Here is a 26256-nt window from a genome sequence, read left to right as displayed (position 1 = left end):
CACCCTTTGCCTTGATGACAGCTTTGCACACTCTTTTTATTTATTTATTTATTAATAAAAAATGTAGGGGGTAGATCAGCTTTAATATTGCAGATAGATTGTAACTTCCATCAATGTAATTGTCTGCATCACTTCCAATCCCCCATATGTTTTTTTCTCCGCAAATATATATATACATTTTAGTCATTTAGAAGACGCTCTTATCCCGAGCGACTTACAGTTAGTGAGTGTATACATTTTTCATACTGGCCCCCCGTGGGAATCGAACCCACAACCCTGGCGTTGCAAGCGCCATGCTCTACCAACTGAGCTACATACAGTGGGGAGAACAAGTATTTGATTCACTGCCAATTTTGCAGGTTTTCCTACTTACAAAGCATGTAGAGGTCTGTAATTTTTATCGTAGGTACACTTCAACTGTGAGAGACGGAATCTAAAACAAAAATCCAGAAAATCACATTGTATGATTTTTAAGTAATTAATTTGCATTTTATTGCATGACATAAGTATTTGATCACCTACCAACCAGTAAGAATTCCGGCTCTCACAGACCTGTTAGGTTTTCTTTAAGAAGCCCTCCTGTTCTCCACTCATTACCTGTATTAACTGCACATGTTTGAACTCGTTACCTGTATAAAAGACACCTGTCCACACACTCAATCAGACAGACTCCAACCTCTTCACAATGGCCAAGACCAGAGAGCTGTGTAAGGACATCAGGGATAAAATTGTAGACCTGCACAAGGCTGGGATGGGCTACAGGACAATAGGCATACTTTCCGAATGCACTGTAGCTCTCCCACAAGAAGACTCAAAATATGAACCCTTTAAGACTTAGGTACAACAGCCAGAATAAGACAAGTGAAAGTTATTTAGTCTGTTTTTGTATGGATGTCAATGAGAGCATATCGAATTTGTAAAAAAAACAAAAAACTGTCTTATTTGCTGCGTGAGGTTTATTTGATCTAATAGAAGTTTCGTAATGCTTAAGTTGTGACGAGTTTACTGATATAAGTAGAACATGTGACATCCAGGCAATTTTGAGAAAAAACACTTTAAATCAGAGTTGTCTCGAGATGGCTATGCATATTCATGGTATGAGGCTAGTAGCATAGCATCTCTCTCAATTGAATACAGGCGGTTGACGTCAAAAACCCTTATTGAATATTTAAAAAATAATTACAATAATGAGATGTATCCACCAATCCAAATAAAGGATAGGCGGGAGCTAGACAGCCCGCCATGCCGCTTTGTGGACAACGACTCCCATTGTTAGGGCGGAGAGACTTATCTATTCAGGATATTCATAATCTTTTCTAGCAGTGAGCACTCACTCACTCACACCATCACAAAAAGGAGCATGAGGGAAGCCCTACAATATTACGTTTTTCTAAGTAGTGAGAACACTCGGGAACAGGCAATGTTAAAAAGTCATCTTTAGACATGTTTTACTTGGCTTAAATTTAGTTTTGTAATTGACTAAAACAAGCAGACAAAAATAATGGGGTAACCATAGTATCAGGACAAGACCCAGATGCAGACAGTTCGAATCACAGATGTTTATACAAAACAGGGGGCAGGCAAAGGACAGGTCAAGGGCAGGCAGAGGTCAGTAATCCAGGGCAGAGTCACAAAGGTACAGAACGGCAGGCAGGGTCAGGGCAGGCGGAATGGTCAGAAATCCAAGGCAGCTTTAAACAGGTACAGAACGGCAGGCAGACTCAGACTAGAAAACAGCAACTAGAAAAACTAGAAAATGGGAAAACACGCTGGTAAGACTTGACGGGACAAGACGAACTGGCAACAGACAAACAGAAAACACTGGTATAAATGGGGACAAATGGGAGACACCTGGTGGGGAGTGGAGACAAACACAAGACAGTTGAAACAGATCAGGGCGTGACACATACAGTGGGGAGAACAAGTATTTGATACACTGCCGATTTTTCAGGTTTTCCAACTTACAAAGCATGTAGAGGTCTGTAATTTTTATCATAGGTACGCTTCAACTGTGAGAGACGGAATCTAAAACAAAAATCCAGAAAATCACATTGTATGATTTTTAAGTAATTAATTTGCATTTTATTGCATGACATAAGTATTTGATCACCTACCAACCAGTAAGAATTCCGGCTCTCACAGACCTGTTAGGTTTTCTTTAAGAAGCCCTCCTGTTCTCCACTCATTACCTGTATTAACTGTACATGTTTGAACTCGTTACCTGTATAAAAGACACCTGTCCACACACTCAATCAGACAGACTCCAACCTCTTCACAATGGCCAAGACCAGAGAGCTGTGTAAGGACATCAGGGATAAAATTGTAGACCTGCACAAGGCTGGGATGGGCTACAGGACAATAGGCAAGCAGCTTGGTGAGAAGGCAACAACTGTTGGCGCAATTATTAGAAAATGGAAGAAGTTGAAGATGACGGTCAATCACCCTCGGTCTGGGGCTCCATGCAAGATCTCACCTCGTGGGGCATCAATGATCATGAGGAAGGTGAGGGATCAGCCCAGAACTACACGGCAGGACCTGGTCAATGACCTGAAGAGAGCTGGGACCACAGTCTCAAAGAAAACCATTAGTAACACACTACGCTGTCTTGGATTAAAATGCTAATTAATTACTTAAAAATCATACAATGTGATTTTCTGGATTTTTGTTTTAGATTCCGTCTCTCACTGTTGAAGTGTACCTATGATAAAAATTACAGACCTCTACATGCTTTGTAAGTAGGAAAACCTGCAAAATCGGCAGTGTATCAAATACTTGTTCTCCCCACTGTATATACATATCCTTTTTTTACATTTATTTTCCTTTATTACTTTCCAACCCCACCACCCCTCCCATAATTGGAGTAAACTAGTGAACAATAACGCTTAGGCCTCTACTTCCAGCTTATACATACTATATACATTTTATGGACATAGTCAATAATTCTATTTCGTTTGTTTTTACTCCTGAACTTCCTCTACTCCCAACCTCTCCGATCATTTTCATGATGTCCATCCGGTTTGCCTCTCAAACATAACGATGGTCATTATGGCCAAACAGTTCTATTTTTGTTTCATCAGACCAGAGGACATTTCTCCAAAAAGTATGATCTTTGTCCCCATGTGCAGTTGCAAACCGTAGTCTGGCTTTTTTATGGCAGTTTTGGAGCAGTGGCTTCTTCCTTGCTGAGTGGCCTTTCAGGTTATGTCGATAGAGGACTTGTTTTACTGTGGATATAGATACTTTTGTACCTGTTTCCTCCAGCATCTTCACAAGGTCCTTTGCTGTTGTTCTGGGATTGATTTGCACTTTTAGCACCAAAGTACGTTTATCTCTAGGAGACAGAACACGTCTCCTTCCTGAGCGGTATGACGGCTGCGTGGTCCCATGGTGTTTATACTTGCGTACTATTGTTTGTACAGAAGAACGTGGTACCTTCAGGCGTTTGGAAATTGCTCCCACGGATGAACCAAACCTGTGGAGGTCTACAATTTCTTTTCTGAGGTCTTGGCTGATTTCTTTTGATTTTCCCATGATGTCAAGCAAAGAGGCACTGAGTTTGAAGGTAGCCTTGAAATACATCCACAGGTACACCTCCAATTGACTCAAATTATGTCAATTAGCCTATCAGAAGCTTCTAAAGCCATGACATCATTTTCTGGAATTTTCCAAGCTGTTTAAAGACACAGTCAACTTAGTGTATGTAAACTTCTGACCCACTGGAATTGTGATACAGTGAATTATAAGTGAAATAATCTGTCTGTAAACAATTGTTGGAAAAATTACTTGTGTCATGCACAAAGTAGATGTCCTAACCGACTTGCCAAAACTATAGTTTGTTAACAAGACATTTGTGGAGTGGTTGAAAAACTAGTTTTAATGACTCCAACCTAAGTGAATGTAAACTTCTGACTCAACTGTACTGTGATGTTTCACAAAAGCTCTGAACCCTTCTATTCTCATTGTTTCTACAGATGGTAAATTGAAAATAAACATTTTTGCTAAAATTATTATTATATTATTGATCGATTGACTATGACTTTTCAGATCACCCAGTAGTGCTATCTGCAGGGTTAGCTCCAGGTAAATATTGCAATCCTTCAGGCATTCCTGGACCTGTCACCAAAAACAAGCTACAAATGGACAGTACCAAAACAAATGATCTAATGATTCTGTCTCTGTAGCAAAATTTGCGGAGCTGGGAAGATTGTATCCCCCATATAAATAACATTCTATTGGTAGCAAGAATTTTGTATAATAATTAAAATGGAAAAATTATAAGTTTTGAATCAGGCGTCGTTTAGCGTATCAGTTAATAAACCATTTGCCATGGAATCGGTACATCAAAAATCTCTTCCCAACTATTTTGCAATCTATATGGGACGGCTGTCAATCCTTTGGTCCTTAAATGAAACTGGTATACTTTTTTTTTTATCACAATTTTCTGAAAACCAATTATGTTCTTTCATGTAGGGCCGACAGACAAGTTCCTAACTTTTTTCCCCTTCCACTTTCCCCTTCCATTTGTGCGGTAATGCTGCAATTATTTGGTTGTAATTTTGGGTAGAGCAGACATTTCCTTATGTTTTTGTTAGCGGCATGTGCAACATAACTCCCAGTTCTACCTATGATATCATTTACAAAGATTATACTTTTTTTTTTCTAAAAATAATGTTTTTTGATCAATTAGTATATTTGAGTTTAACCACAATATTTGTTGCATTATTTGTTCTGTCATTTCTGGAGGATTAAATTGAAATTGCAACCAACTTTCTATGGCTTGTTTTAGAAATAGGGATATTTGGGAGATTATTTCCTTTTCAAATAACTGAAAGTGAGAGGTTGTAATCTGAATAAAGGGGAAAAGGCCATTCTTGAACATGGGGTGAGACAATGTTACTAATTTGCTAGAGAACCAGTTCGGATTTAAGTATAACTTTTGTATGACCGAAGCTTTTAGTGATAGGTCTAATGCTTTAATATTTAATAATTTCTGTCCTCCGAATTCATATTCATTATATAAATAGGCCCGTTTAATTTTGTCCTGCTTGCCGTTCCAAATAAAATGGAATATGTTTTTCTCATATAATTAAAAAAACTGTTCGCTAGGCGTAGGCAAGACCAATATTCTCCCTAACATCCTTACCCCCTTGCAACAGATGTGGGATACATACACACACACACACACACACACACACACACACACACACACACACACACACACACACACACACACACACACACACACACACACACCTTCTCCACAATCAACCATAAACTCAGATGCTCAACAGTTGTTACATCCCAGAGCCCAACAAGAGGACCTGATTTATGAATGCATATACAGTTACAGCTGTTTGAGAAAGCATGCAAGATTGAGCAACAATTGACACAAATCTGAGATTTGATTAACCTATGTCAAGTCCTAGGTGATGGAGATCAGATCCACCCCCTTCCCCTGAAACACACACACTCTGGTCCCCCGTTGTAACCATTTTCCCCAAGCATCTCTGCAGTCAGACCTTTGATTATTTTGTGCCACCAGGGCCACAATAATATGCCCCCTCTCTGATTGTCCGAGAGTGACCCCCTCCCCATTGGTTACTGCAGCCAGTGTTGCCAGCACTGCCACTACCTGGGTGGGGGTACCCCACCAGAATCCCCACCGGCTAGGTACAAGGTCGTCAAGGTTCTCATTAGCAGCTTTGAGAATTTCCTTGTATATTATGCTCTCCCATCAGGGGGCTCTGGCTTTATAGGACCAACCCTGCCAGGCAGGCTCAGAATCTTGAGGGGGTGGTGCTGCTCTAGTAGGTCTCTGACTGCATTTATCTTTCTGTTTTGGCTGCATATAGGCAACTGACAGCAGGGCCATAAAACAGATGGGGACTTCTCTTTGGTGTATGGGTCGCTCAGGTGGGTGTCTAGGGTATAGGGTTGGGGACCGTTCCATCATGATAGGACAATAAAAAATAAATTAGATCTATACTTTATTTTAAAATGTACAGTGGCTTGCGAAAGTATTCACCCCCCTTGGCATTTTTCCTATTTTGTTGCCTTACAATTAAAATTGATTTTTTGGGGGGTTTATATAATTTGATTTGCACAACATGCCTACCACTTTGAAGATTTTTTTATTGTGAAACAAACAAGAAATAAGACAAAAAAACAGAAAACTTGAGCGTGCATAACTGTTCACCCCCCCAAAGTCAATACTTTGTAGAGCCAACTTTTGCAGCAATTACAGCTGCAAGTCTCTTGGGGTATGTCTCTATAAGCTTGGCACATCAAGCCACTGGGATTTATGCCCATTCTTCAAGGCAAAACTGCTCCAGCTCCTTCAAGTTGGATGGGTTCCGCAGGTGTACAGCAATCTTTAAGTCATACCACAGATTCTCAATTGGATTGAGGTCTGGGCTTTGACCAAGACATTTAAATGTTTCCCCTTAAACCACTCGAGGGTTGCTTTAGCAGTATGCTTAGGGTCATTGTCCTGCTGGAAGGTGACCCTCCGTCCCAGTCTCAAATCTCTGGAAGACTGAAACAGGTTTCCCTCAAGAATTTCCCTGTATTTAGCGCCATCCATCATTCCTTCAATTCTGACCAGTTTCCCAGTCCCTGCCGATGAAAAACATCCCCACAGCATGATGCTGCCACCACCATGCTTCACTGTAGGGATGGTGTTCTCGGGGTGATGAGAGGTGTTGGGTTTGCGCCAGACATAGCGTTTTCCTTGATGGCCAAAAAGCTCAGTTTTAGTCTCATCTGACCAGAGTACCTTCTTCCATATGTTAGGGAGTCTCCCACATGCCTTTCGGCGAACACCAAACGTGTTTGCTTATTTTTTTCTTTAAGCAATGGCTTTTTTCTGGCCACTTTTCCATAAAGCCCAGCTCTGTGGAGTGTATGGCTTAAAGTGGTCCTATGGACAGATACTCCAATCTCCGCTGTGGAGCTTTGCAGCTCCTTTAGGGTTATCTTTGGTCTCTTTGTTGCCTCTCTGATTAATGATCTCCTTGCCTGGAGCGTGAATTTTGGTGGGCGCCCCTCTCTTGGCAGGTTTGTTGTGGTGCCATATTCTTTCCATTTTTTAATAATGGATTTAATGGTGCTCCGTGGGATGTTCAAAGTTTCTGATATTTTTTTATAACCCAACCCTGATCTGTACTTCTCCACAACTTTGTCCCTGACCTGTTTGGAGAGCTCCTTGGTCTTCATGGTGCCGCTTGCTTAGTGTTGTTGCAGACTCTGGGGCCTTTCAGAACAGGTGTATATATACTGAGATCATGTGACAGATCATGTGACACTTAGATTGCACACAGGTGGACTTTATTTAACTAATTATGTGACTTCTGAAGGTAATTGGTTGCACCAGATCTTATTTAGGGACTTCAAAGCAAACGGAGTGAATACTTATGCACTGTCACGACCGTCTTCCAAATGAGTAGACCAAAGCGCAGCGCGTTGAGCGAACATGACTTTATTAATACAAAGTCTGGAACAAAACAACAAAACAAGAACGATTCGTGAAGTCCTCTGCAATACTGACAGAACATGGAACAAAAACCCACAACACCCAAAGGAAAACATACAGATAAATATGGCTCCCAATCAGAGATAACGAGCCGACAGCTGACACTCGTTACCTCCGATTGGGAGTCACATGACTACACAAGAACTAACCAAAACCACACACACCCAAATGAACACACCCTATTCCCAACCTAACCAAAACAAACCCCCACAATACGAATACACCCTGGCTCAAATACAAGTCCCGGAGCCAGAGTGTGACATGCACGCACCACTTTTCTGTTATTTAGTTTTTAGAATGTTCTGAAACAAGTTATTTTTGTCATTTCACTTCACCAATTTGGACTATTTTGTGTATGTCCATTACATGAAATCAAAATAAAAACCCATTTAAATTACAGGTTGTAATGCAACAAAATAGGAAAAATGCCAAGGGGGATGAATACTTTTGCAAGGCACTGTATATCCCTCATCTGCACAAAATTGAAAGCTCTCTCTCACAACCTCTGCTCACAGACACACATTGGTTCTTGGATATGCAACCATTTCCTTTCTCACTCACTTAACGCCACACTTTTCCAAACACAAAAACACACACCACACCTTCCATCACAATTCATCCACACATACACACATAATGTGCCTTCTATGTCTTCTGTTCACTATGTTTTTATCTCCACTATGTTGATTGAGTAATTTTGTGTTCTAATTAGTTATATATGAAGATGTATTATTTTGCTAGTTATCATTTCTTCTAATGCCGTCGTATCCCTTTATAAAATACTATAAATATGTTTTATTATTCTACGATCCCTACCATGGCTACTATTGGATGTTCCATTATTCGACTCCTCTATTAGAACTTTCAGAATAGCCATGGAGTAGTCTTTGTGTCGCGGAACATTTGGTTGTCAATATTTTTCAGTTTATCGACTACGAGAGCAACGCGCTTCCCTTTTAATCTATTTTCCTTGAAGATTGGTACAGAACTTTGCGCCGTTCTGCAATCTCCCTCGGGAACTGATCATTCATGCCTATTTTGGTGCGAGCAAGTATTTTACGTAAGCTTTTAACCATTAATTTATCCTTAAAGAAAGCAAATTTGGCAACGATTGGACGTTCATATCTCTGTCCTCTTTGTCCGAAACGGTGTACACGTTCGAGTTGGATTTTATCGACAGCATCGAGTGGGATTTGAAGCGCTGTAAGAAAGAAATCCTTCACTATTTTCTCGGTATCCTCTCATTCTTTTTCTTGGATACCCGTAAGTACTAGATTTTCTCTCATAGATTTAGTCTGTATGTCTAGTAAGGCTTCTCTCAGAAAGTTGTTCTCCTTTTTAAGTTCATTAATGTCCGTTTCTATCTTAGTGATTGTCCCTTTTAACCTTTTTTGTATCGTTCTCCATTATCGCAGCTTTTTCGTCACTCATTTCAAGACTCGCCTTCAACTCCTTTACATCCTTACTGACCAACTCTAGTATGCCCAGTTTGTCATTTATCGACTTCAACAGGTCGCTTTCCACACTTACCAGTCCCAGTGGTGAAAAGCATAAATCATCTGTATCCGTCGAGGAGTCGCGTTTTCTCTTGGAGATTGATTCTCCATGTTTAACGTTACTCTCCGTCATGGTTGAGTGTTGCTTGTTGTCGTAATATTTGTTGATGCATTTCTCTAGCCTTATTATTTGCTTTGTGTTATTATCCAGATTTAATGTTATTAACTTTTTTGCACGCTCTTGGCGTTCTCTCAACCAGCTTCATGAGGTAGTCACCTGGAATGCATTTAAATTAACAGGTGTGCCTTGTTAAAAGTTAATTGGTGGAATTTCTTTCCTTCTTAATGTGTTTGAGCCAATCACTTGTGTTGTGACAAGGTGGGGGGGGGTATACAGAAGATAGCCCTATTTGGTAAAAGACAAAGTCCATATTATGGCAGACCCAGAGCTACCTCTGCTGCAGAGGATAAGTTCATTAGAGTTACCAGCCTCAGAAATTGCACCCCAAATAAATGCTTCACCGAGTTCAAGTAACAGACACATCTCAACATCAACTGTTCAGAAGAGACTGCATAAATCAGGGCTTCATGGTCTAATTGCTGCAAAGAAACCACTACTAAAGGACACCAATAAGAAGAAGAGACTTGCTTGGGCCAAGAAAATAAAGAAGAACCCTTGAATGAGAAGGTGTGCCAAACTTTTGACTGGTACTGTATATCCCACGGTAGTTATAGGGGTCAAATTTGTCTCCACTTTTGTGGATTGGGGTGATCAGTCCTTGGTTCCAAATATTGGGGAAGATGCCAGAGCTGAGGATGATGTTAAAGAGTTTAAGTACCCATACATCTCCGTTTTGGATAGATAACTCTTTGTGTTGTTGTTTGTTTAGTGTGTTCCAATTTTCCCAGAAGTGGTTAGATTCTATGGATTCTTCAATTACATTGAGCTGATTTTTGACTTGCTGTTCCTTCTTTTTCTGTAGTGTATTTCTGTAATGTTTTAGTAATTCACCATGGTGAAGGCTCAGGTTTTCTGGGTCTCTGTGTTTTCTGTTGGAAAAGTTTCTCAATTTCTTTCTTAGGTTTTTGCATTCTTCATCAAACCATTTGTCATTGTTGTTTATTTTCTTAGGTTGTCTGCTTGACATTTTTAGATTTGATAGGGAAGCTGAGAGGTCAAATGTACTGTTTAAGTTTCATACTGCCAAGTGCTCTCTCTCTCTCTCTCTCTCTCTCTCTCTCTCTCTCTCTCTCTCTCTCTCTCTCTCTCTCTCTCTCTCTCTCTCTCTCTCTCTCTCTCTCTCTCTCTCTCTCTCTATACTGACTACCTATACTGATTACATATACTGAGTAGACAACATATACTGAGTAAACCACCTACTGACTACCTATACTGACTACCTATACTGAGTAAACCACCTATACTGACTACATATACTGAGTAGACTACATATACTGAGTAGACTGCCTATACTGACTACCTATACTGAGTAGACTACATATACTGACTACCTATACTGAGTAGACTACCTATACTGAGTAGACTACATATACTGAGTAGACTGCCTATACTGACTACCTATACTGAGTAGACTACATATACTGAGTAGACTACCTATACTGACTACCTATACTGAGTAGACTACATATACTGAGTAGACTGCCTATACTGACTACCTATACTGACTACCTATACTGAGTAGACTACCTGAGACATTGTTGAACAAAAAAGTTAAAGGAACTCTACATAAAGTAAAATGATACTCATGCATTAATCAAATATAAACTGGGCAAGACACAGAGAGTCTGGCTTTTGCAGTAATATACACTACTTGTGTCATTTAGGATATTGCGTATACATTCCGATAGTAATGGCCTTTATGGAGCCATCAACATCAGATCACATTGTCATCATAAAGAAGACAAATGGCTCATCTTAAAGGTATACTCAGCAATATGACATCATCGTACACAGTTGGGTGATTTCCTGCTTACAATCAATAACAACCACAACAACAACAACAACAGAATTCAAAATTTCCCAGACTGCCAATATTGTCTCTTCCCAATTTGCAAGTATGCCCCACATGAAGGGCCAATAGTGGCAGATTTGAATTTAGATTGAGTTGTTGTTGGTTTCTGCGTGCAGGAAGTTGCCCCACTGTGTATGATGATGTCATTTGTCATTTTGGTGAGCTAGTCATGTCAGTGTGTGGGAATCCTCTGAGAGCCAAGCATGTAATTACCCAGTAATAGACATGAGCATGAGTCCCGTCACAGCCCCGAGGAAGTTACAAGACTGTTATTTAGTTACTCTGTACCAGGCTGCTGCTAACAGACAGGGAGGCAATAAAACTGGCCACTTTGTAGAGTAGTATGTTTACAGGATGAGGGGGGACCGCAAATAACAGCGCGCGACAAAACCCAGTTCCGCGTCGCACTCGTGAGTGAGTCTATAACATGTCACTATCGGGAAATGCCCAGGAAAAAAACGTGAAAACCTCAACATTCAGGGTTTGTGACAGCATGTATCTAAACTAACAGTTGCACCACTTTATATTATAGACACAGGCCTTATAGCGAGAGGAATCTCCACTTTATATTATAGACACAGGCCTTATAGCGAGAGGAATCTCCACTTTATATTATAGACACAGACCTTATAGCGAGAGGAATCTCCACTTTATATTATAGACACAGGCCTTATAGCGAGAGGAATCTCCACTTTATATTATAGACACAGGCCTTATAGCGATAGGAATCTCCACTTTATATTATAGACACAGGCCTTATAGCGAGAGGAATCTCCACTTTATATTATAGACACAGGCCTTATAGCGAGATGAATCTCCACTTTATATTATAGACACAGACCTTATAGCGAGAGGAATCTCCACTTTATATTATAGACACAGGCCTTATAGCGAGAGGAGTCTCCACTTTATATTATAGACACAGGCCTTATAGCGAGAGGAATCTCCACTTTATATTATAGACACAGGCCTTATAGCGAGAGGAATCTCCACTTTATATTATAGACACAGACCTTATAGCGAGAGGAATCTCCACTTTATATTATAGACACAGGCCTTATAGCGAGAGGAATCTCCACTTTATATTATAGACACAGACCTTATAGCGAGAGGAATCTCCACTTTATATAATAGACACAGGCCTTATAGCGAGAGGAATCTCCAGTGGCGGAAGATTGGAAGAGATGATGTTGGAAACACATTATGACGCACACACACAAACACACACAAAGTTTTGTATTGCTATCCTTGTGGGGTCCAAATAATTGTTGGGACCAAATAATTGATTCCCATAACCCCTAACCCCTAACCCTAACTCTAAACTTAACCCTAAGCTTAACCTTAACCCCAAACCTCTAACCCTAAAACTATACCTAACCCTAAACCTAACCCTAAACCCAACCTTAATTGTAACCTTAAATCTAAACCTAACCCCTAAGGCTAAAATAGCCTTTTTCCTTGTGGTATCCGGCAAAATCTCCCCACTTGTCTGAATTGTCCTTGTTTTACTATCCTTGTGAGGACTTCTGGTACCCACAAGGATAGTAAAACAAACACACACACACACACACACACGCGCGCACGAACACACACACACACACACACACACACACACACACACACACAGGTCCATGGGTTACATGGTACAATGACCTCTCCAGAAGTCCAGGGGTTATATGGTGGAATGGAGCAGTTATGTGTTCATGAAAATGTTTTCCTGAAAAATGTGGGTTCCCTGTTGGTCTCCAACATTACAGCAATTACACAAGATGACCTTGCCTTGCCCCTATCAGTAGATTGCTGGTTCCCGGGAGGCGGTCTGTGGTCAGTGACTGACAGGCGGTCTGTGACTGACAGGCGGTCTGTGGTCTGTGACTGACAGGCGGTCTGTGACTGACTAGGCCTGTACTGTCCTGGAAGTGAGGTGCATGCCCTGGCCGTTGACGTGTAATTGGGCCATTAAACAAGGCAGTTGGTACATGATGCTTTCAGCAGTACCTGCCTTGAAACCCCTCTCCTCACTAACCAACCGACTCCTACTTTAAATGCAGTCTTCCTGCTAACATAAAAGCAGACACACAAACAAACACACAGAAAATAACAACGCCCAGTCCTTGCTACTTCGGAGCTCTTATTTTTGTTTTTGAGGTGGACAAGGAGCACAATGTTAGGCAGCTGGACCCCATGAGAGGCAGGCAGAGTAGAGTGAGCGGCAGAAGCCATTACACTCTGCCGTGTCATTCAGTGGTCCTGATAATGGCAGAATTAGGGGACTGTTAACTCATTTACATTTAACGTCATTTAGCAGACGCTCTTATCCAGAGCGACTTACAGTTAAGTTAGTGAGTGCGTACATTATTATTTTTTATTTTTTCATACTGGCACTGTATTGCGATTCTACCGATTCTATACGTGTTGTGATTCAATACTGGGATTTTATTACGATTCAATGTTCTAAACATCTTGCTCACCACATGTCTGCTGCAGAGGCACAAGAGTGAGCCATGAGAAAACAAGGTTTGATCAGTCATGGAAATAACAGTGCTGAAAACACATTGGCTCCCTATTTAAAAAGAAGATGGAGAACATGAAGTAAAAACTACTGGAGTTTGGTTGCAGGTACAGCCAACTAGCGCAAAAAAATAATATAATGCAAAAATTGTCAAAACGATACAATATATTGTCCAAAATAATATCCCGATATGTAACTATATCGATTTTTTATCCCCATCCCTACTTTCCTCCCTCTCATACAATATCCCCTCATCCCTCAGTCTCCCAATCGCCAGGTCTATACAGTCGGAACAGAGACAGAGAGAAAGGACAGCGATACTCCCATGGGAAGAGTCATTCCCAGAGAAATTCCCATGAATGAGAAGGGGGGCATGTTGCTAGAGCAACAGAGGATAAATCAGATAAACAAAACAAGGCACAGGCACACAGAGTGTTGTTTTGGTAGGATTACAGTGACATTTTGAACCAGCTGTGTATCTGTTTGAGTTCATGGAGACGGGGGTCTATCATTCTGTCTCAGATGCTGTACAAACATACAAAGACAGCCTGATGTGTTGTGAATCCTGGAGGTTGCTATAGACAACTACAGCCACCCCACAGCCTACTCCTGTTCACCAACAACCTTCAGCAGGGTTCACTACCCTCATTGACCATGTCAATCAAGTCTTCTATTCAGAGTGAGTTCAAGGCCCAGCGCAGTCAAAAACATTATTTTCCTGTGTTTTATATATATTTCAACACTATGAGGTTGGAATAATACTGTGATTGTGAAAATGATGATAATGCCTTTTTAGTGTAAGATCTGAGACTGTAACTGACAAGGATTTTAACACTTGTTTGAAAAGTTTAGAAAGGAAATTCGTACCCTGATCAGTTTGTACCACCTTAGGTAACCCAAAAGTTGAGAATAATTTGATCAACGCTTTACTCACCACCGGAGCAGTAATCCTTCGCAGAGGAATGGCCTCTGGGTACCTGGTGGCCACACACATAATGGTCAACATAAACTGGTTACCAGATTTTGTCTTTGGTAATGGTCCAACACAATCAACCATGTTCGAATGGTTCACCTATGGCCGGTATGGGACAAAGAGGCGCGGGGGAAATAACCTGGTTCGGTTTCCCAGTTACTTGACAGGTGTGGCAAGTCCGACAGAACTGAGCCACATCTTGTTTTAAACCAGGCCAAAAGAAATGTCGCAAAACTCGATCATAAGTCTCGGTGACTCCCAGATGTCCGGACCACTGGTGATCATGAGCGAGGGATAAAACATTTTGTCGAAAGGCTGTAGGAATCACAATTTGGTAAACAGCATTTCAATCTCCGCCAGCGTCAACATGGGATGTCCATTTACGCATGTGGAGATTACCATCAATGAAGTATGCCATGTTTTTCTTCTTTAGCTCCTCCTCTGAGACAACACTAGAAAAACATTTAGCCAGGCTAATGTCAACCTTCTGGTTAGCGATCAGCTGCTCACGAGTGACTGGTAACTGTATTGCCTAAGCAACAAGTTCCACATCCTTCTTCCTTTCCCTGGGCTGTTGGTCAGACTGCACCAGCTTACCAGAGGTAGCACCCGAACTGTCCTCTGGGTCACACTCTCTGAATAGAATCGTGTTCGACAAATCTATCACGTCACCTCACCTTGTCGTGCTTGAGCACGTGTGACAGCACAAGCGGGGAACACATCTGGATAACTCTGTGCCAGCTCCTCGGAGAGAGACTGGTCACTTTCATCTAATACCTCCAATACGGGTATCACCTTTCCTCCGGCAATATCGTTGCCCATTATAAATGTCACACCTTTTACTGGCAACATAGGACGTACTCCAACTCTGAACAATCCACTGACTAACTCAGAGTGTACGTTCACAAAGTGCAATGGCACGGGGACCAATCCCATTTCAATTCCTTTACTAACACACTGGAACCACAATATGTATTGTTGGACAAGGGCAACACATCAGATAGTATGAACGACTGCGCCGCACCAGTATCTCTGAGGATTCTAACCAGATGCTGAGACGCTTCGTAATCTGATATGGAAACAAACCCCTTAAAAATGAACGGTTCATAACTGTGATCTGGGACTGTGACTTTCAAACCACATTCATTACGAGGCCTCTGTCTTGATTCCGGCCTTACAACCGTACGAATCAGCCCAACACCCGTTGACGGCCTGGCGTGCTGAGGCATCCCCTGTTTGCGTTTTAGCAGAAAGCAATCATTAACCATATGTCCCACCTTATGACAATAGAAACAGTGACGCACATCTTTTGGGAGTGCTGGATGTACTGCTGGTCGACTAGGACTAAAAGTTAGCAACTCTGCGGCCCTGCTCTCCGTACGAGCCGAAAACACGCTCTTATGCGTCAACACAAACTCGTCTGCCAATACAGACGCTTCTAACAAGATTAACTCCCGTAGAGAGTTAAAATCAGTTACCTTACTAGCACTGTGCCATTTGTCAAACATATTTCCTTTGTCTCTAGCAAACTCCACATAAGTCTGAGTAGAATACTTTTTATGAGACCTAAATCTCTGTCGAAATGCCTCAGGAACAAGCTCATAGGCACGAAGAACAGTAGCTTTGACCACGTCATAATTCAAGCTGTCTTCAAGAGGTAGCGCTGACAGAACCTCTTGGGCTTTACCTGTTTATTTACACTGAAGTAACCATACCTCTTCGGGCCATTTCAATGCTAATGCTATACGTTCAAAAACACTGAAATAGGAATCAACCTCTGACTCCCTAAACACAGGTACCAAGGTGATCTGTCTACTAATATCAAAAGTAGCAGACGACACAGCTGGTGAGGACGGCTCACTAGCAGGCATAGTATAAGCAGAGACTAACCTCGCTGTTTCTGCCTCCAGTTCCAGTTTACGCATCTCTAGTTCCTGATCAAGTCTACGCGTCTCCAGTTCTTGATCAAGCCTACGCGTCTCCAGTTCTGCCTCTAGCTTACGCGTCTCCTGTTCTGCCTCTAGCTTATGCGTTTCCAGCTTGTCTTGCCTGATTTGTGCCCTCTCTTCCGCCTCCATTTGGAGCCGTGTCGAGCGGACATCCATCCTGGCATCACTGTCAGACAGTGGGGAGAGTGGGTCAAAATGGGACAATGTGGCTGGAGCCTCGTCCTCAGACACCGACGGGCTTACAGGAGCAGCAGCCACATCCACTACAGGAGCAGCAGACTCAGGCGGCGGTAACTCAAACACTCGCTCGTTCAACAATATCTCTAACACTGTTTTCCTAACTTCTGCTTTCACTAAAACCCTTGATATGGGTACAGAAAAGTGGTCAGCCAAAGCCTGTAGATCCACTCTACGGCAATTCTCAAAAACCTCCCACGTAGGGTTTTCCAAAAAGGCATCCAACTCAAAAGTAGCCATCTTAAACTAGCAACACGAGCCGACGAATACTGAACACAAAACCAGTTAATTACAGCTGCCAAGCTCAACACTGAACCAGACACTAAACTAATTTGCATGAGTAGCATGGGTATCAATGAGAATGATCCCAGACGAGCTCCCACATTATGTTACGAACCCTGTGGCTTTAAACGTCTAGAGTGGATGGACAAGAGACCCATAACATAATTCATGCAAATTAGAATCGTGACATGGAACAGTGAGAACAAAAACTACACGACAACCATAAACTACTGTCAAACATAAAATGTTTATTTTTGAACACACTGTAAAGGTTTGGGAAAAAGGGCTGAGCAGGACACAAGAAATGAAACAATAGTGTAAAAAAACCCTAAACTGATCTTGCCTGCCTCAAGAACCGCTAAGCTACTGCTAATCAAGGTCCGCTCAGGTCTAACTAGTGTTTTTAGACAGTTTTCTTCCTACGGGTAATGTATGCCCAAGGGCAACTTGCTTAAATTCCCCTTTTCCCAGAAACACGCAACAAAGTTACCAAACAGAGTAACCAGCAAATGAGTGAGTACACAAAACTCAGGACACCACAGTATCCATACTCACATACGGAAAATAATCTCCCTCTACAAACACAACTGACCGGCTTTTAAACAATGGGATGTGTGATTGAAAAACCAGAAACAGGTGGTGCAATGCAGAGGAATGTCCACTGATTGGTCCATCTCAGCAATCAGCAGACACCCCAACGACCACCAATCAGGAACATACAGGACACCTGTGATTAGGGCAGAAGGAGAGGAAAAACACAAAAAGACACAGGATACCTGTATCCGTAACAATCTGTTTGAAAAGACTTCCTGAAATTTCAACCTGTTTTGGTGGGATGGAGTTTTGGCCTGCTTGGTGACATCACCATGCGGTATATGAGTTAATAGACCAATAAGAAAGTTCCAGACCTCTCTGCCAATAACAGCTAATGTTCAGTTTTCCCCTCATCACTCAGAACATTCCCAGACAGTCCTAACAAAATTATTGCTTGAGAAATGTATCTTTGCTAAGAAGCAATTTTTTTTGTCTTTTTGACCATTTTAATTGAAAACAGTCACAGTAAGGTACTTAATTTTACCCATATTGAGATCAAAACGGCTGCGTTGGACCTGTAAAGAGGGTCCTATAGGCCTTAACAGCAGGCTCCATCAGAGGCCACAAATAATTCACTCAAGGCTAAAAGGCCCTCACAGCCTGAGAGAGAAAAAACTGAGACGAAGAGAGAGAGAGAGGGGTGGGGAGTGAGAAAGACAGAGAGAGGAAGAGAGAGAGCGATAGTGAGAGAGAAAGAGAAGAGAGAGAGAGAGAGAGAGAGAGGGAGAGAGACAGAGAGAAAGAAAGACAGAAAGAAAGAAAGAAAGGAGAGAGAGAGAGAGAGAGAGAGAGAGAGAGAGAGAGAAAAGAAAGAAAGAAAGAAAGAAAGAAAGAAAAGAAGAGAGAGAGAGAGAGAGAGAGAGAGAGAGAGAGAGAGAATGAGAGAGAGAGAGAGAGAGAGTATTTAGCCCTGTGGGTTTACCTTTTTCTTTGCCTCTCCCTCCCCTTCCACCTCCTCCTCCACTTCCTCCTCCTCCACCTCCTTCTCCTCCACCACCTCCTCCTCCTCCTCCTCCACTTCCTCCACCTCCTCCTCCCCTTCCACCTCCTCCTCCACTTCCTCCTCCTCCACCTCCTTCTCCTCCACCTCCTCCTCCACCTCCTTCTCCTCCACCTCCTCCTCAACTTCCTCCTCCTCCACCTCCTTCTCCTCCACCTCCTCCTCCTCCACTTCCTCCTCCTCCACCTCCTTCTCCTCCACCACCTCCTTCTCCTCCACCACCTCCTCCTCCTCCACCTCCTTCTCCTCCACTTCCTCCTCCTCCACCTCCTTCTCCTCCTCCACCTCCTTCTCCTCCACCACCTCCTCCTCCTCCTCCTCCACTTCCTCCACCTCCTCCTCCCCTTCCACCTCCTCCTCCACTTCCTCCTCCTCCACCTCCACCTCCTCCTCCACCTCCTTCTCCTCCACCTCCTCCTCAACTTCCTCCTCCTCCACCTCCTTCTCCTCCACCTCCTCCTCCTCCACTTCCTCCTCCTCCACCTCCTTCTCCTCCACCACCTCCTTCTCCTCCACCACCTCCTCCTCCTCCACCTCCTTCTCCTCCACTTCCTCCTCCTCCACCTCCTTCTCCTCCACCACCTCCTTCTCCACCTCCTTCTCCTCCACCACCTCCTTCTCCTCCACCTCCTTCTCCTCCACCTCCTTCTTCTCCACCACCTCCTCCTCCTCCACCTCCTTCTCCTCCACCTTCTCCTCCTCCTCCACTTACTCCTCCTCCTCCTCCTCCTCCACCTCCTTCTCCTCCCTTCCTCTTCTTCCTTCTCTTCCTCCTCCTCCTCTTCCTCCTCCACCTCCACCTCCACCTCCGCCTCCTCCTCCTCCTCCTTCTCTCCTCTCTTTTAATGATACCTAAATACTAAAGTGCCGCTGCTGTTCTTTTCACCTCCTGCTCCTCTTCCCTTTGCCTCTTAATGATGGGTTTGGTCTTTCTTCTTCGTTTCTTCTGTTGGCCTCATCATGTGGTTGCTGGGTTAAGTAGCTGATCTAATCTTGTGGGGTGGTGTGACCCTTTAGCATTCCTGGTGAGATCAGTGCCCCCTGTGCACCCCTAGATCCTGACCCCACTAACACAATGGCCATTCTTCTTTCTGTTCCTCTTTGAGGTAATTAAGACTTTACCAAGGTGGTATGCATGTGTGTGTGTGTGTGTGTGTGTGTGTGTGTGTGTGTGTGTGTGTGTGTGTGTGTGTAAAAAACTGAGGTAAGTGAATGTGTTAAGTAGTGGGAGAGGATGATCCTGCGTTGGGGTAAATATTGCTCACTCAGAGGGAGCGAGTGTTTGGAACTCGTTAGTACGGCTTATCACACGCTCAGGGCTTTCTGCTTTAATTGGTGTTTTTCACCTTTGTGGAATAATGGGGATGGATGATCCTGTCACTGGCGGGCCAAGGCCACCTTTACATCGCCAAGCCTCCCAAGTCAACTCTGCACTTTTAGAATTAATCTAAAGCTTATGTTACAGCTGTGTTATTGTGTCAGTGTTTCTCTTTCCATAACGTCTGTATCAGACCACCCCCTAGTGGAGTTGACAACAACCGGTTATATCCGGTTTTCAGGGATACAGTTTATTCAACCTAGCTTCCTTTTCCGCTGAAAACCGGATGCGGGAACTCCACTCAGGCGTTTTCTTTCACGCCTGCTACGTCAGTATCGGACAGACAATGACAAATATCCTCCTCTCAAGTGGAGTACAAGAGAGTACAAAAGTATGTGGACACCCCTTCAAATTAGTGGATTCGGCTATTTCAGTCACACCTGTTGCTGACAGGTGTATAAAATCAAGCACACCGCCATGCAATCTCCATAGACAAACATTGGCAGTAGTGCCAACTGTGAAGTTTGGTGGAGGAGGAATAATGGTTTGGGGCCATTGGACTCTGGAGCAGTGGAAACGCGCTCTGTGGAGTGACGAATCACGCTTCACCATCTGGCAGTCCACGAATCTGGGTTTGGCGGATGCCAGGTCAACGCTACCTGCCCAAATGCATACTGCCAACTGTAAAGTTTGGTGGAGGAGGAATAATTGTCTGGGGCTGTTTTTCATGGTTCGGGCTAGGCCCCTTAGTTCCAGTGAAGGGAAATCTTAACGCTACAGCATACAATGACATTCTAGATGATTCTGTGCTTCCAACTTTGTGGCAACAGTTTGGGGAAGGCCCTTTCCTGTTTCAGCATGACAATGACCCCGTGCACAAAGCGAGGTCCATACAGAAATGGTTTGGTGTGGAAAAACTTGACTGGCCTGCACAGAGCCCTGACCTCAACCCCATCGAACACCTTTGGGATGAATTGGAACACAGACCGCAAGCCAGGCCTAATCGCCCAACATCAGTGTCCGACCTCACTAATGCTCTTGTGGCTGAATGGAAGCAAGTCCCCACATCTAGTGGAAAGCCTTCCCAGAAGAGTGGAGGCTGTTATAGCAGCAAAGGGGGGACCAACTCCATATTAATGCCCACGATCTTTGGAATGAGTTGTTGGACGAGCAGGTGTCCACATACTCTTGGTCATGTAGTGTACATTTGTTTACTGCTGGTGTCTTGGGACAGTTCTGTTTACTTTTTCATTTCAATAGGATCACGTGTATAGATAAAGTAAGAATCCCAAGATATGGAACCTATATAAGGCTTTTACCCTTCATTTTACATTTTACATGTTAGTCATTTAGCAGACGCTCTTATCCAGAGTGACTTACAGTTGGTGAGTTCACCTGTGGTCACTGGTCAGGTGATGACGCACACGTTACCGTGGTTTCACGTTGTGTCGTAGGCTGCCATGTTGACTATGGTCTGTCCTCACCGTGGCCTGAACCCACTTCCATACAGAGACGTAAAACTGGTCTGGGTCCGGTCTGGGTCTTCGCACCACAGCCATGAATCAAAGGAAGAGGCGTGTTACAGAAAGGGCAATGTGGTGTGTGGTTGTCTCCAGAAACACATATTTAATGTGTTGTTGAATTTGTCATTTGTAATTGAAGTGCTGAAGTAAAGCTGTAACAGAGTGTGATTTATTTCACTGATTTCTTGGTTTATAAACTATTTGTATTTTCTGTCTTGCAGAGTGATGACGTCTTGGGCTGGTGTGAGAGCCACCGGAGGTGTTCACAGGTAAGAAAACGCTTGTAGAACAGGTCTCTGTGGCCAGTGTGTGTGTGTGTGTGTGTGTGTGTGTGTGTGTGTGTGTGCCTGTATGTGCATGCGCGACTACCCACACATTTTCCGTCTCCAGCTCACCTCGCCTCATCTCCACTCAAGTATTATGTGTATTATGTCTCGTTCCAAATACAATTTCACTCCATTCAATGGCCAGAGGTTACCGGCTCTATCTGGTCCACACGTCCACCATGCACACCACTGTACTGTACTGTACTGCACACACACACACACACACACACACACACACACACACACACACACACACACACACACACACACACACACACACACACACACACACACACACACACACACACACACACACACACACACACACACACACACACACAGAGACTCACTCATGCAGCTATTCAGTTCTCATCATAGCGTGTTCAGGGAGACAGTGTTCGCTCCCTCAGGTGAAGGTTTGGGTCAGGGACATCTCTTTCCCTCCCTCTCTTCCCCTCCCTTTCTTCCCCTCTCTCTCTTCCCCTCCCTCTCTTCCCCTCCCTCTCTTCCCCTCCATCTCTTCACCTCCCTCTCTTCACCTCCCTCTCTACACCTCCCTCTCTTCCCATCCCTCTCTTCACCTCTCTTCACCTCCCTCTCTTCACCTCCCTCTCTTCACCTCCCTCTCTTCCCCTCCATCTCTTCCCCTCCCTCTCTTCACCTCCCTTTCTTCACCTCCCTCTCTTCCCCTCCCTCTCTTCACCTCTCTTCCCCTCCATCTCTTCCCCTCCCTCTCTTCACCTCCCTCTCTTCACCTCCATCTCTTCACCTCTCTTCACATCCCTCTCTCCATCTCCCTCTCTTCCCCTCCTCTCTTCACCTCCCTCTCTTCACCTCTCTTCACCTCCCTCTCTTCACCTCCCTCTCTTCACCTCCCTCTTTTCACCTCCCTTTCTTCACCTCCCTTTCTTCACCTCCCTCTCTTCCCCTCCATCTCTTCCCCTCCCTCTCTTCCCCTCCCTCTCTTCCCCTCCCTCTCTTCCCCTCCCTCTCTTCCCCTGCCTCTCTTCCCCTGCCTCTCTTCACCTCTCTTCACCTCCCTCTCTTCACCTCCCTCTCTTCCCTCCCTCTCTTCACCTCTCGTCACCTCCCTTTCTTCACCTCCCTCTCTTCACCTCCCTCTCTTCACCTCCCTCTCTACTCCTCCCTCTCTTCACCTCTCTTCCCCTCCCTCTCTTCCCCTCCATCTCTTCACCTCCCTCTCTTCACCTCTCTTCACCTCTCTTAACCTCCCTCTCTTCCCCTCCCTCTCTTCACCTCTCTTCACCTCCCTCTCTTCACCTCCCTCTCTTCACCTCCCTCTCTTCACCTCTCTTCACCTCCCTTTCTTCACCTCCCTCTCTTCCCCTCCCTCTCTTCACCTCTCTACCCCTCCCTCTCTTCCCCTCCATCTCTTCACCTCCCTCTCTTCCCCTCCATCTCTTCACCTCCTCTCTTCACCTCCCTCTCTTACCCTCCCTCTCGTCCCCTCCTCTCTTCCCCTCCCTCTCTTCCCCTCCCTCTCTTCACCTCTCTTCCCTTCCATCTCTTCACCTCCCTCTCTTCCCCTCCATCTCTTCACCTCCCTCTCTTCCCCTCCTCTCTTCACCTCCATCTCTTCCCCTCCATCTCTTCACCTCCCTCTCTTCCCCTCCATCTCTTCCCCTCCCTCTCTTCCCCTCCATCTCTTCACCTCCCTCTCTTCACCTCCCTCTCATCCCCTCCTCTCTTCCCCTCCATCTCTTCCCCTCCATCTCTTCCCCTCCCTCTCTTCCCCTCCTCTCTTCCCCTCCCTCATAATGAGTAATGATAACTTGGCTACACAGGGTACCAGTACTGAGTCGATGTGCAGGGATACGAGGTAATTGAGGTAGATACTGTATGTATATATAGGTAGGGGTAAAGTAACTAGGCAACAGGATAGATAATAAACAGTAGCAGCAGCGTATGTGATGTGTCAAAAAAGTGAATGCGAAAACGTTCAATGCAGATAGTCCAGGTCGCTATTTGGTTAACTATTTAACTAACTATTTAGCAGTCTTATGGCTTGGGGGTAGAAGCTGTTCAGGGTCCTGTTGGTTCCAGACTTGGTGCATAGATACTGCTTGCCCTGTGGTAGCAGAGAGAACAGTCTATGACTTGGGTGGCTGGAGTCTTTGACAATTTTTAGGCCTTCCTCTGACACCGCCTGGTATATAGGTCCTGGATAGCAGGAAGCTTGGCCCCAGTGATGTACTGGGCCATACGCACTACCCTCTGTAGCGCCTTGCGGTCGGATGCCAAGCAGTTGCCGTACCAAGCGGTGATGCAGCCAGTCAAGATGCTCTCAATGGTGCAGCTGTAGAACTTTTTGAGGATCTGAGGGCCCATGCCAAATGTTTTCAGCCTCCTGAGGGGGAAGAGGCGTTGTCTTGGTGTGTTTGGACCATGATAGGTCCTTAGTGATATGGACACGGAGGAACTTGAAGCTCTCGACCCGCTCCACTACAGCCCCGTCGATGTGAATGGGGGCGTGCTCTATAGTCAGCTCCTTTGTCTTGCAGACGTTGAGGGAGAGGTTGTTGTCCTGGCAACACACGGCCAGGTCTCTGACCTCCTCCCTATAGGCTGTCTCATTGTCGTCGGTGATCAGGCCTACCACCGTCATGTCGTCAGAAAGCTTAATGATGGTGTTGGAGTGGTGCGCGGCCTCACAGTCGTGGGTGAACAGGGAGTACAGAAGGGGACTAAGCGTGCACCCCTGAGGGGCCCACGTGTTGAGGGTCAGCATGGCAGATGTGTTGTTGTCTACCCTCGCCACTTGGGGTTGGCCCGTCAGGATTAGTCCAGGATCGAGTTGCAGAGGGAGGTGTTCAGTCCCAGGGTCCTTAGCTTAGTGATGAGCTTGGAGGGCACTATGGTGTTGAATGCTGAGCTGTAGTCAATAAACATCATTCTCACATAGGTGTTCCTCTTGTCCAGGTGGGAGAGGGCAGTGTGGAGTGCAATAGAGATTGTGTCATCTGTGGATCTGTTGGGGCGGTATGCAAATTGGAGTGGGTCCAGGGTGTCTGGGAGGATGGTGTTGATGTAAGCCATGAGCAACCTTTCAAAGCATTTAATGGCTACAGATGTAAATGCTACGGTGCGATACCTTGACGTTCTTGGGCACAGGGACTATGGTGGTCTGCTTGGAACATGTAGGTATTACAGACTGGGTCAGGGAGAGGTTGAACATGTCAGTGAAGACACTTACCAGCTGATCAGCGCATGCTCTGAGTACGCGTCCTGATAATGTTGACCTGTTTAAAGGTCTTACTAACATCGGCTACGGCGAGCGTGATCACACAGTCATCGGGGACGTCGAATGAATCTGTAGGCCTAACGGTGTTCCATCTCAGGAAGTTGTTAGTGAATAGCCTGAATAAAAACCTAGTATAGTAATAATGAGAGAGAGAACAAACCTATTGCAAGATAGACTAATCCAATAGGAAGTTTAAACAAACCTGACACGTTTCTGCTTTACTTGACCAACGTGTAGGAAAAATTAATTGCGGTCGGAAAATCCCTCCTTGCAAACCAAACAGCCAATAATATAGCCTAGACATAGGCTACTGTTAAAAGTTGCAGTAGTTACTTTGACAAGTTAAACTTGTAAACTCATATTTATAATATCGTCAAACTGTTTATTACTGACCTTGAGCAGTTGGGCATAAGCTCCCGCAGCAACAGCACTTTCAATAAGTGGGAACAAAAAAATAAATGAATGATGAGTCGGTGTCAGAGTTGTCTCACAAACAACTTTAATTTGAATAGCTTACCGATTGTGCATTTATATGAAAGTCAACAACAATGAGATAAAAACAAATTATTATTATTCTTATAACACTTGAATGAACATTGGCTTCGGCTAAAAACAAATAGGCCTATTAGGATATGTCTTTTGCCTATCGAGCTGTACAAATCCTAGATATAGGCCTACAAGTTACAAATAAAGTAGCTAGCTTAAACAAAATAAGTACGGAAAAAATTTACAGCGCAAATAAATCTTTCAAGGTTTGACAGAATATTCTATCCTATTCTATAGGCTGTGTCTTTTGAATAAGATGCATCTGGATTTGAATGTAGGCTACAAAAGTGCAATGTTGAACCATTAGGTCTAGTTGCTTTTTACCATGTCTTAGGGGTCAAAGGTTTCTGGCAAGGAAACACAAGCATGTTCACCATTTCTGTCCCAGAGTAGCGAACTTGTAAATGTTTGACAGAATTTTGTAGTCTGTCCATCCTTTTCCCTGATAATCTTTTTGCATATTCTGCATGTGACTTCGGTCAGGTCTGCTGGAACCAAAGAACTGACAAACAGGCGAAGATGTTATTTTCTTTCCCACCAAGTCAGCCATAGTTTTTTTTCTGATTAGACTGCAGGGCAGGCTATAGTTTCAAGTTTTATTGTCACGTGCACAAGTACAGTGAAATGCCTTTCTTGCAAGCTCTTTCCCAACAATTCAGTAATCAATATCAGTA

The 26256-nt window shown here is 44.0% G+C and overlaps 1 protein-coding gene across 1 annotated transcript in view; it reads left to right on the top strand.

The window, feature by feature from the left end:
* Nucleotides 1–26256, top strand: part of LOC311131101 (anosmin-1-like) — a gene marked incomplete at its 3' end in the record, with an annotated part of 145612 nt that overhangs the window by 12689 nt on the left and 106667 nt on the right. The window contains exon 2 of the mRNA XM_084163914.1: nt 21670–21717. Within this exon, the coding sequence (XP_084020040.1) occupies nt 21670–21717 (48 nt within the window). The remainder of the gene's footprint in view (nt 1–21669; nt 21718–26256) is intronic.

Source organism: Coregonus lavaretus (assembly GCF_964263955.1).
Source record: "Coregonus lavaretus genome assembly, chromosome: 6".
Lineage (NCBI taxonomy): Eukaryota > Metazoa > Chordata > Actinopteri > Salmoniformes > Salmonidae > Coregonus > Coregonus lavaretus.
This window is presented reverse-complemented; position numbering and strand designations above follow the sequence as displayed.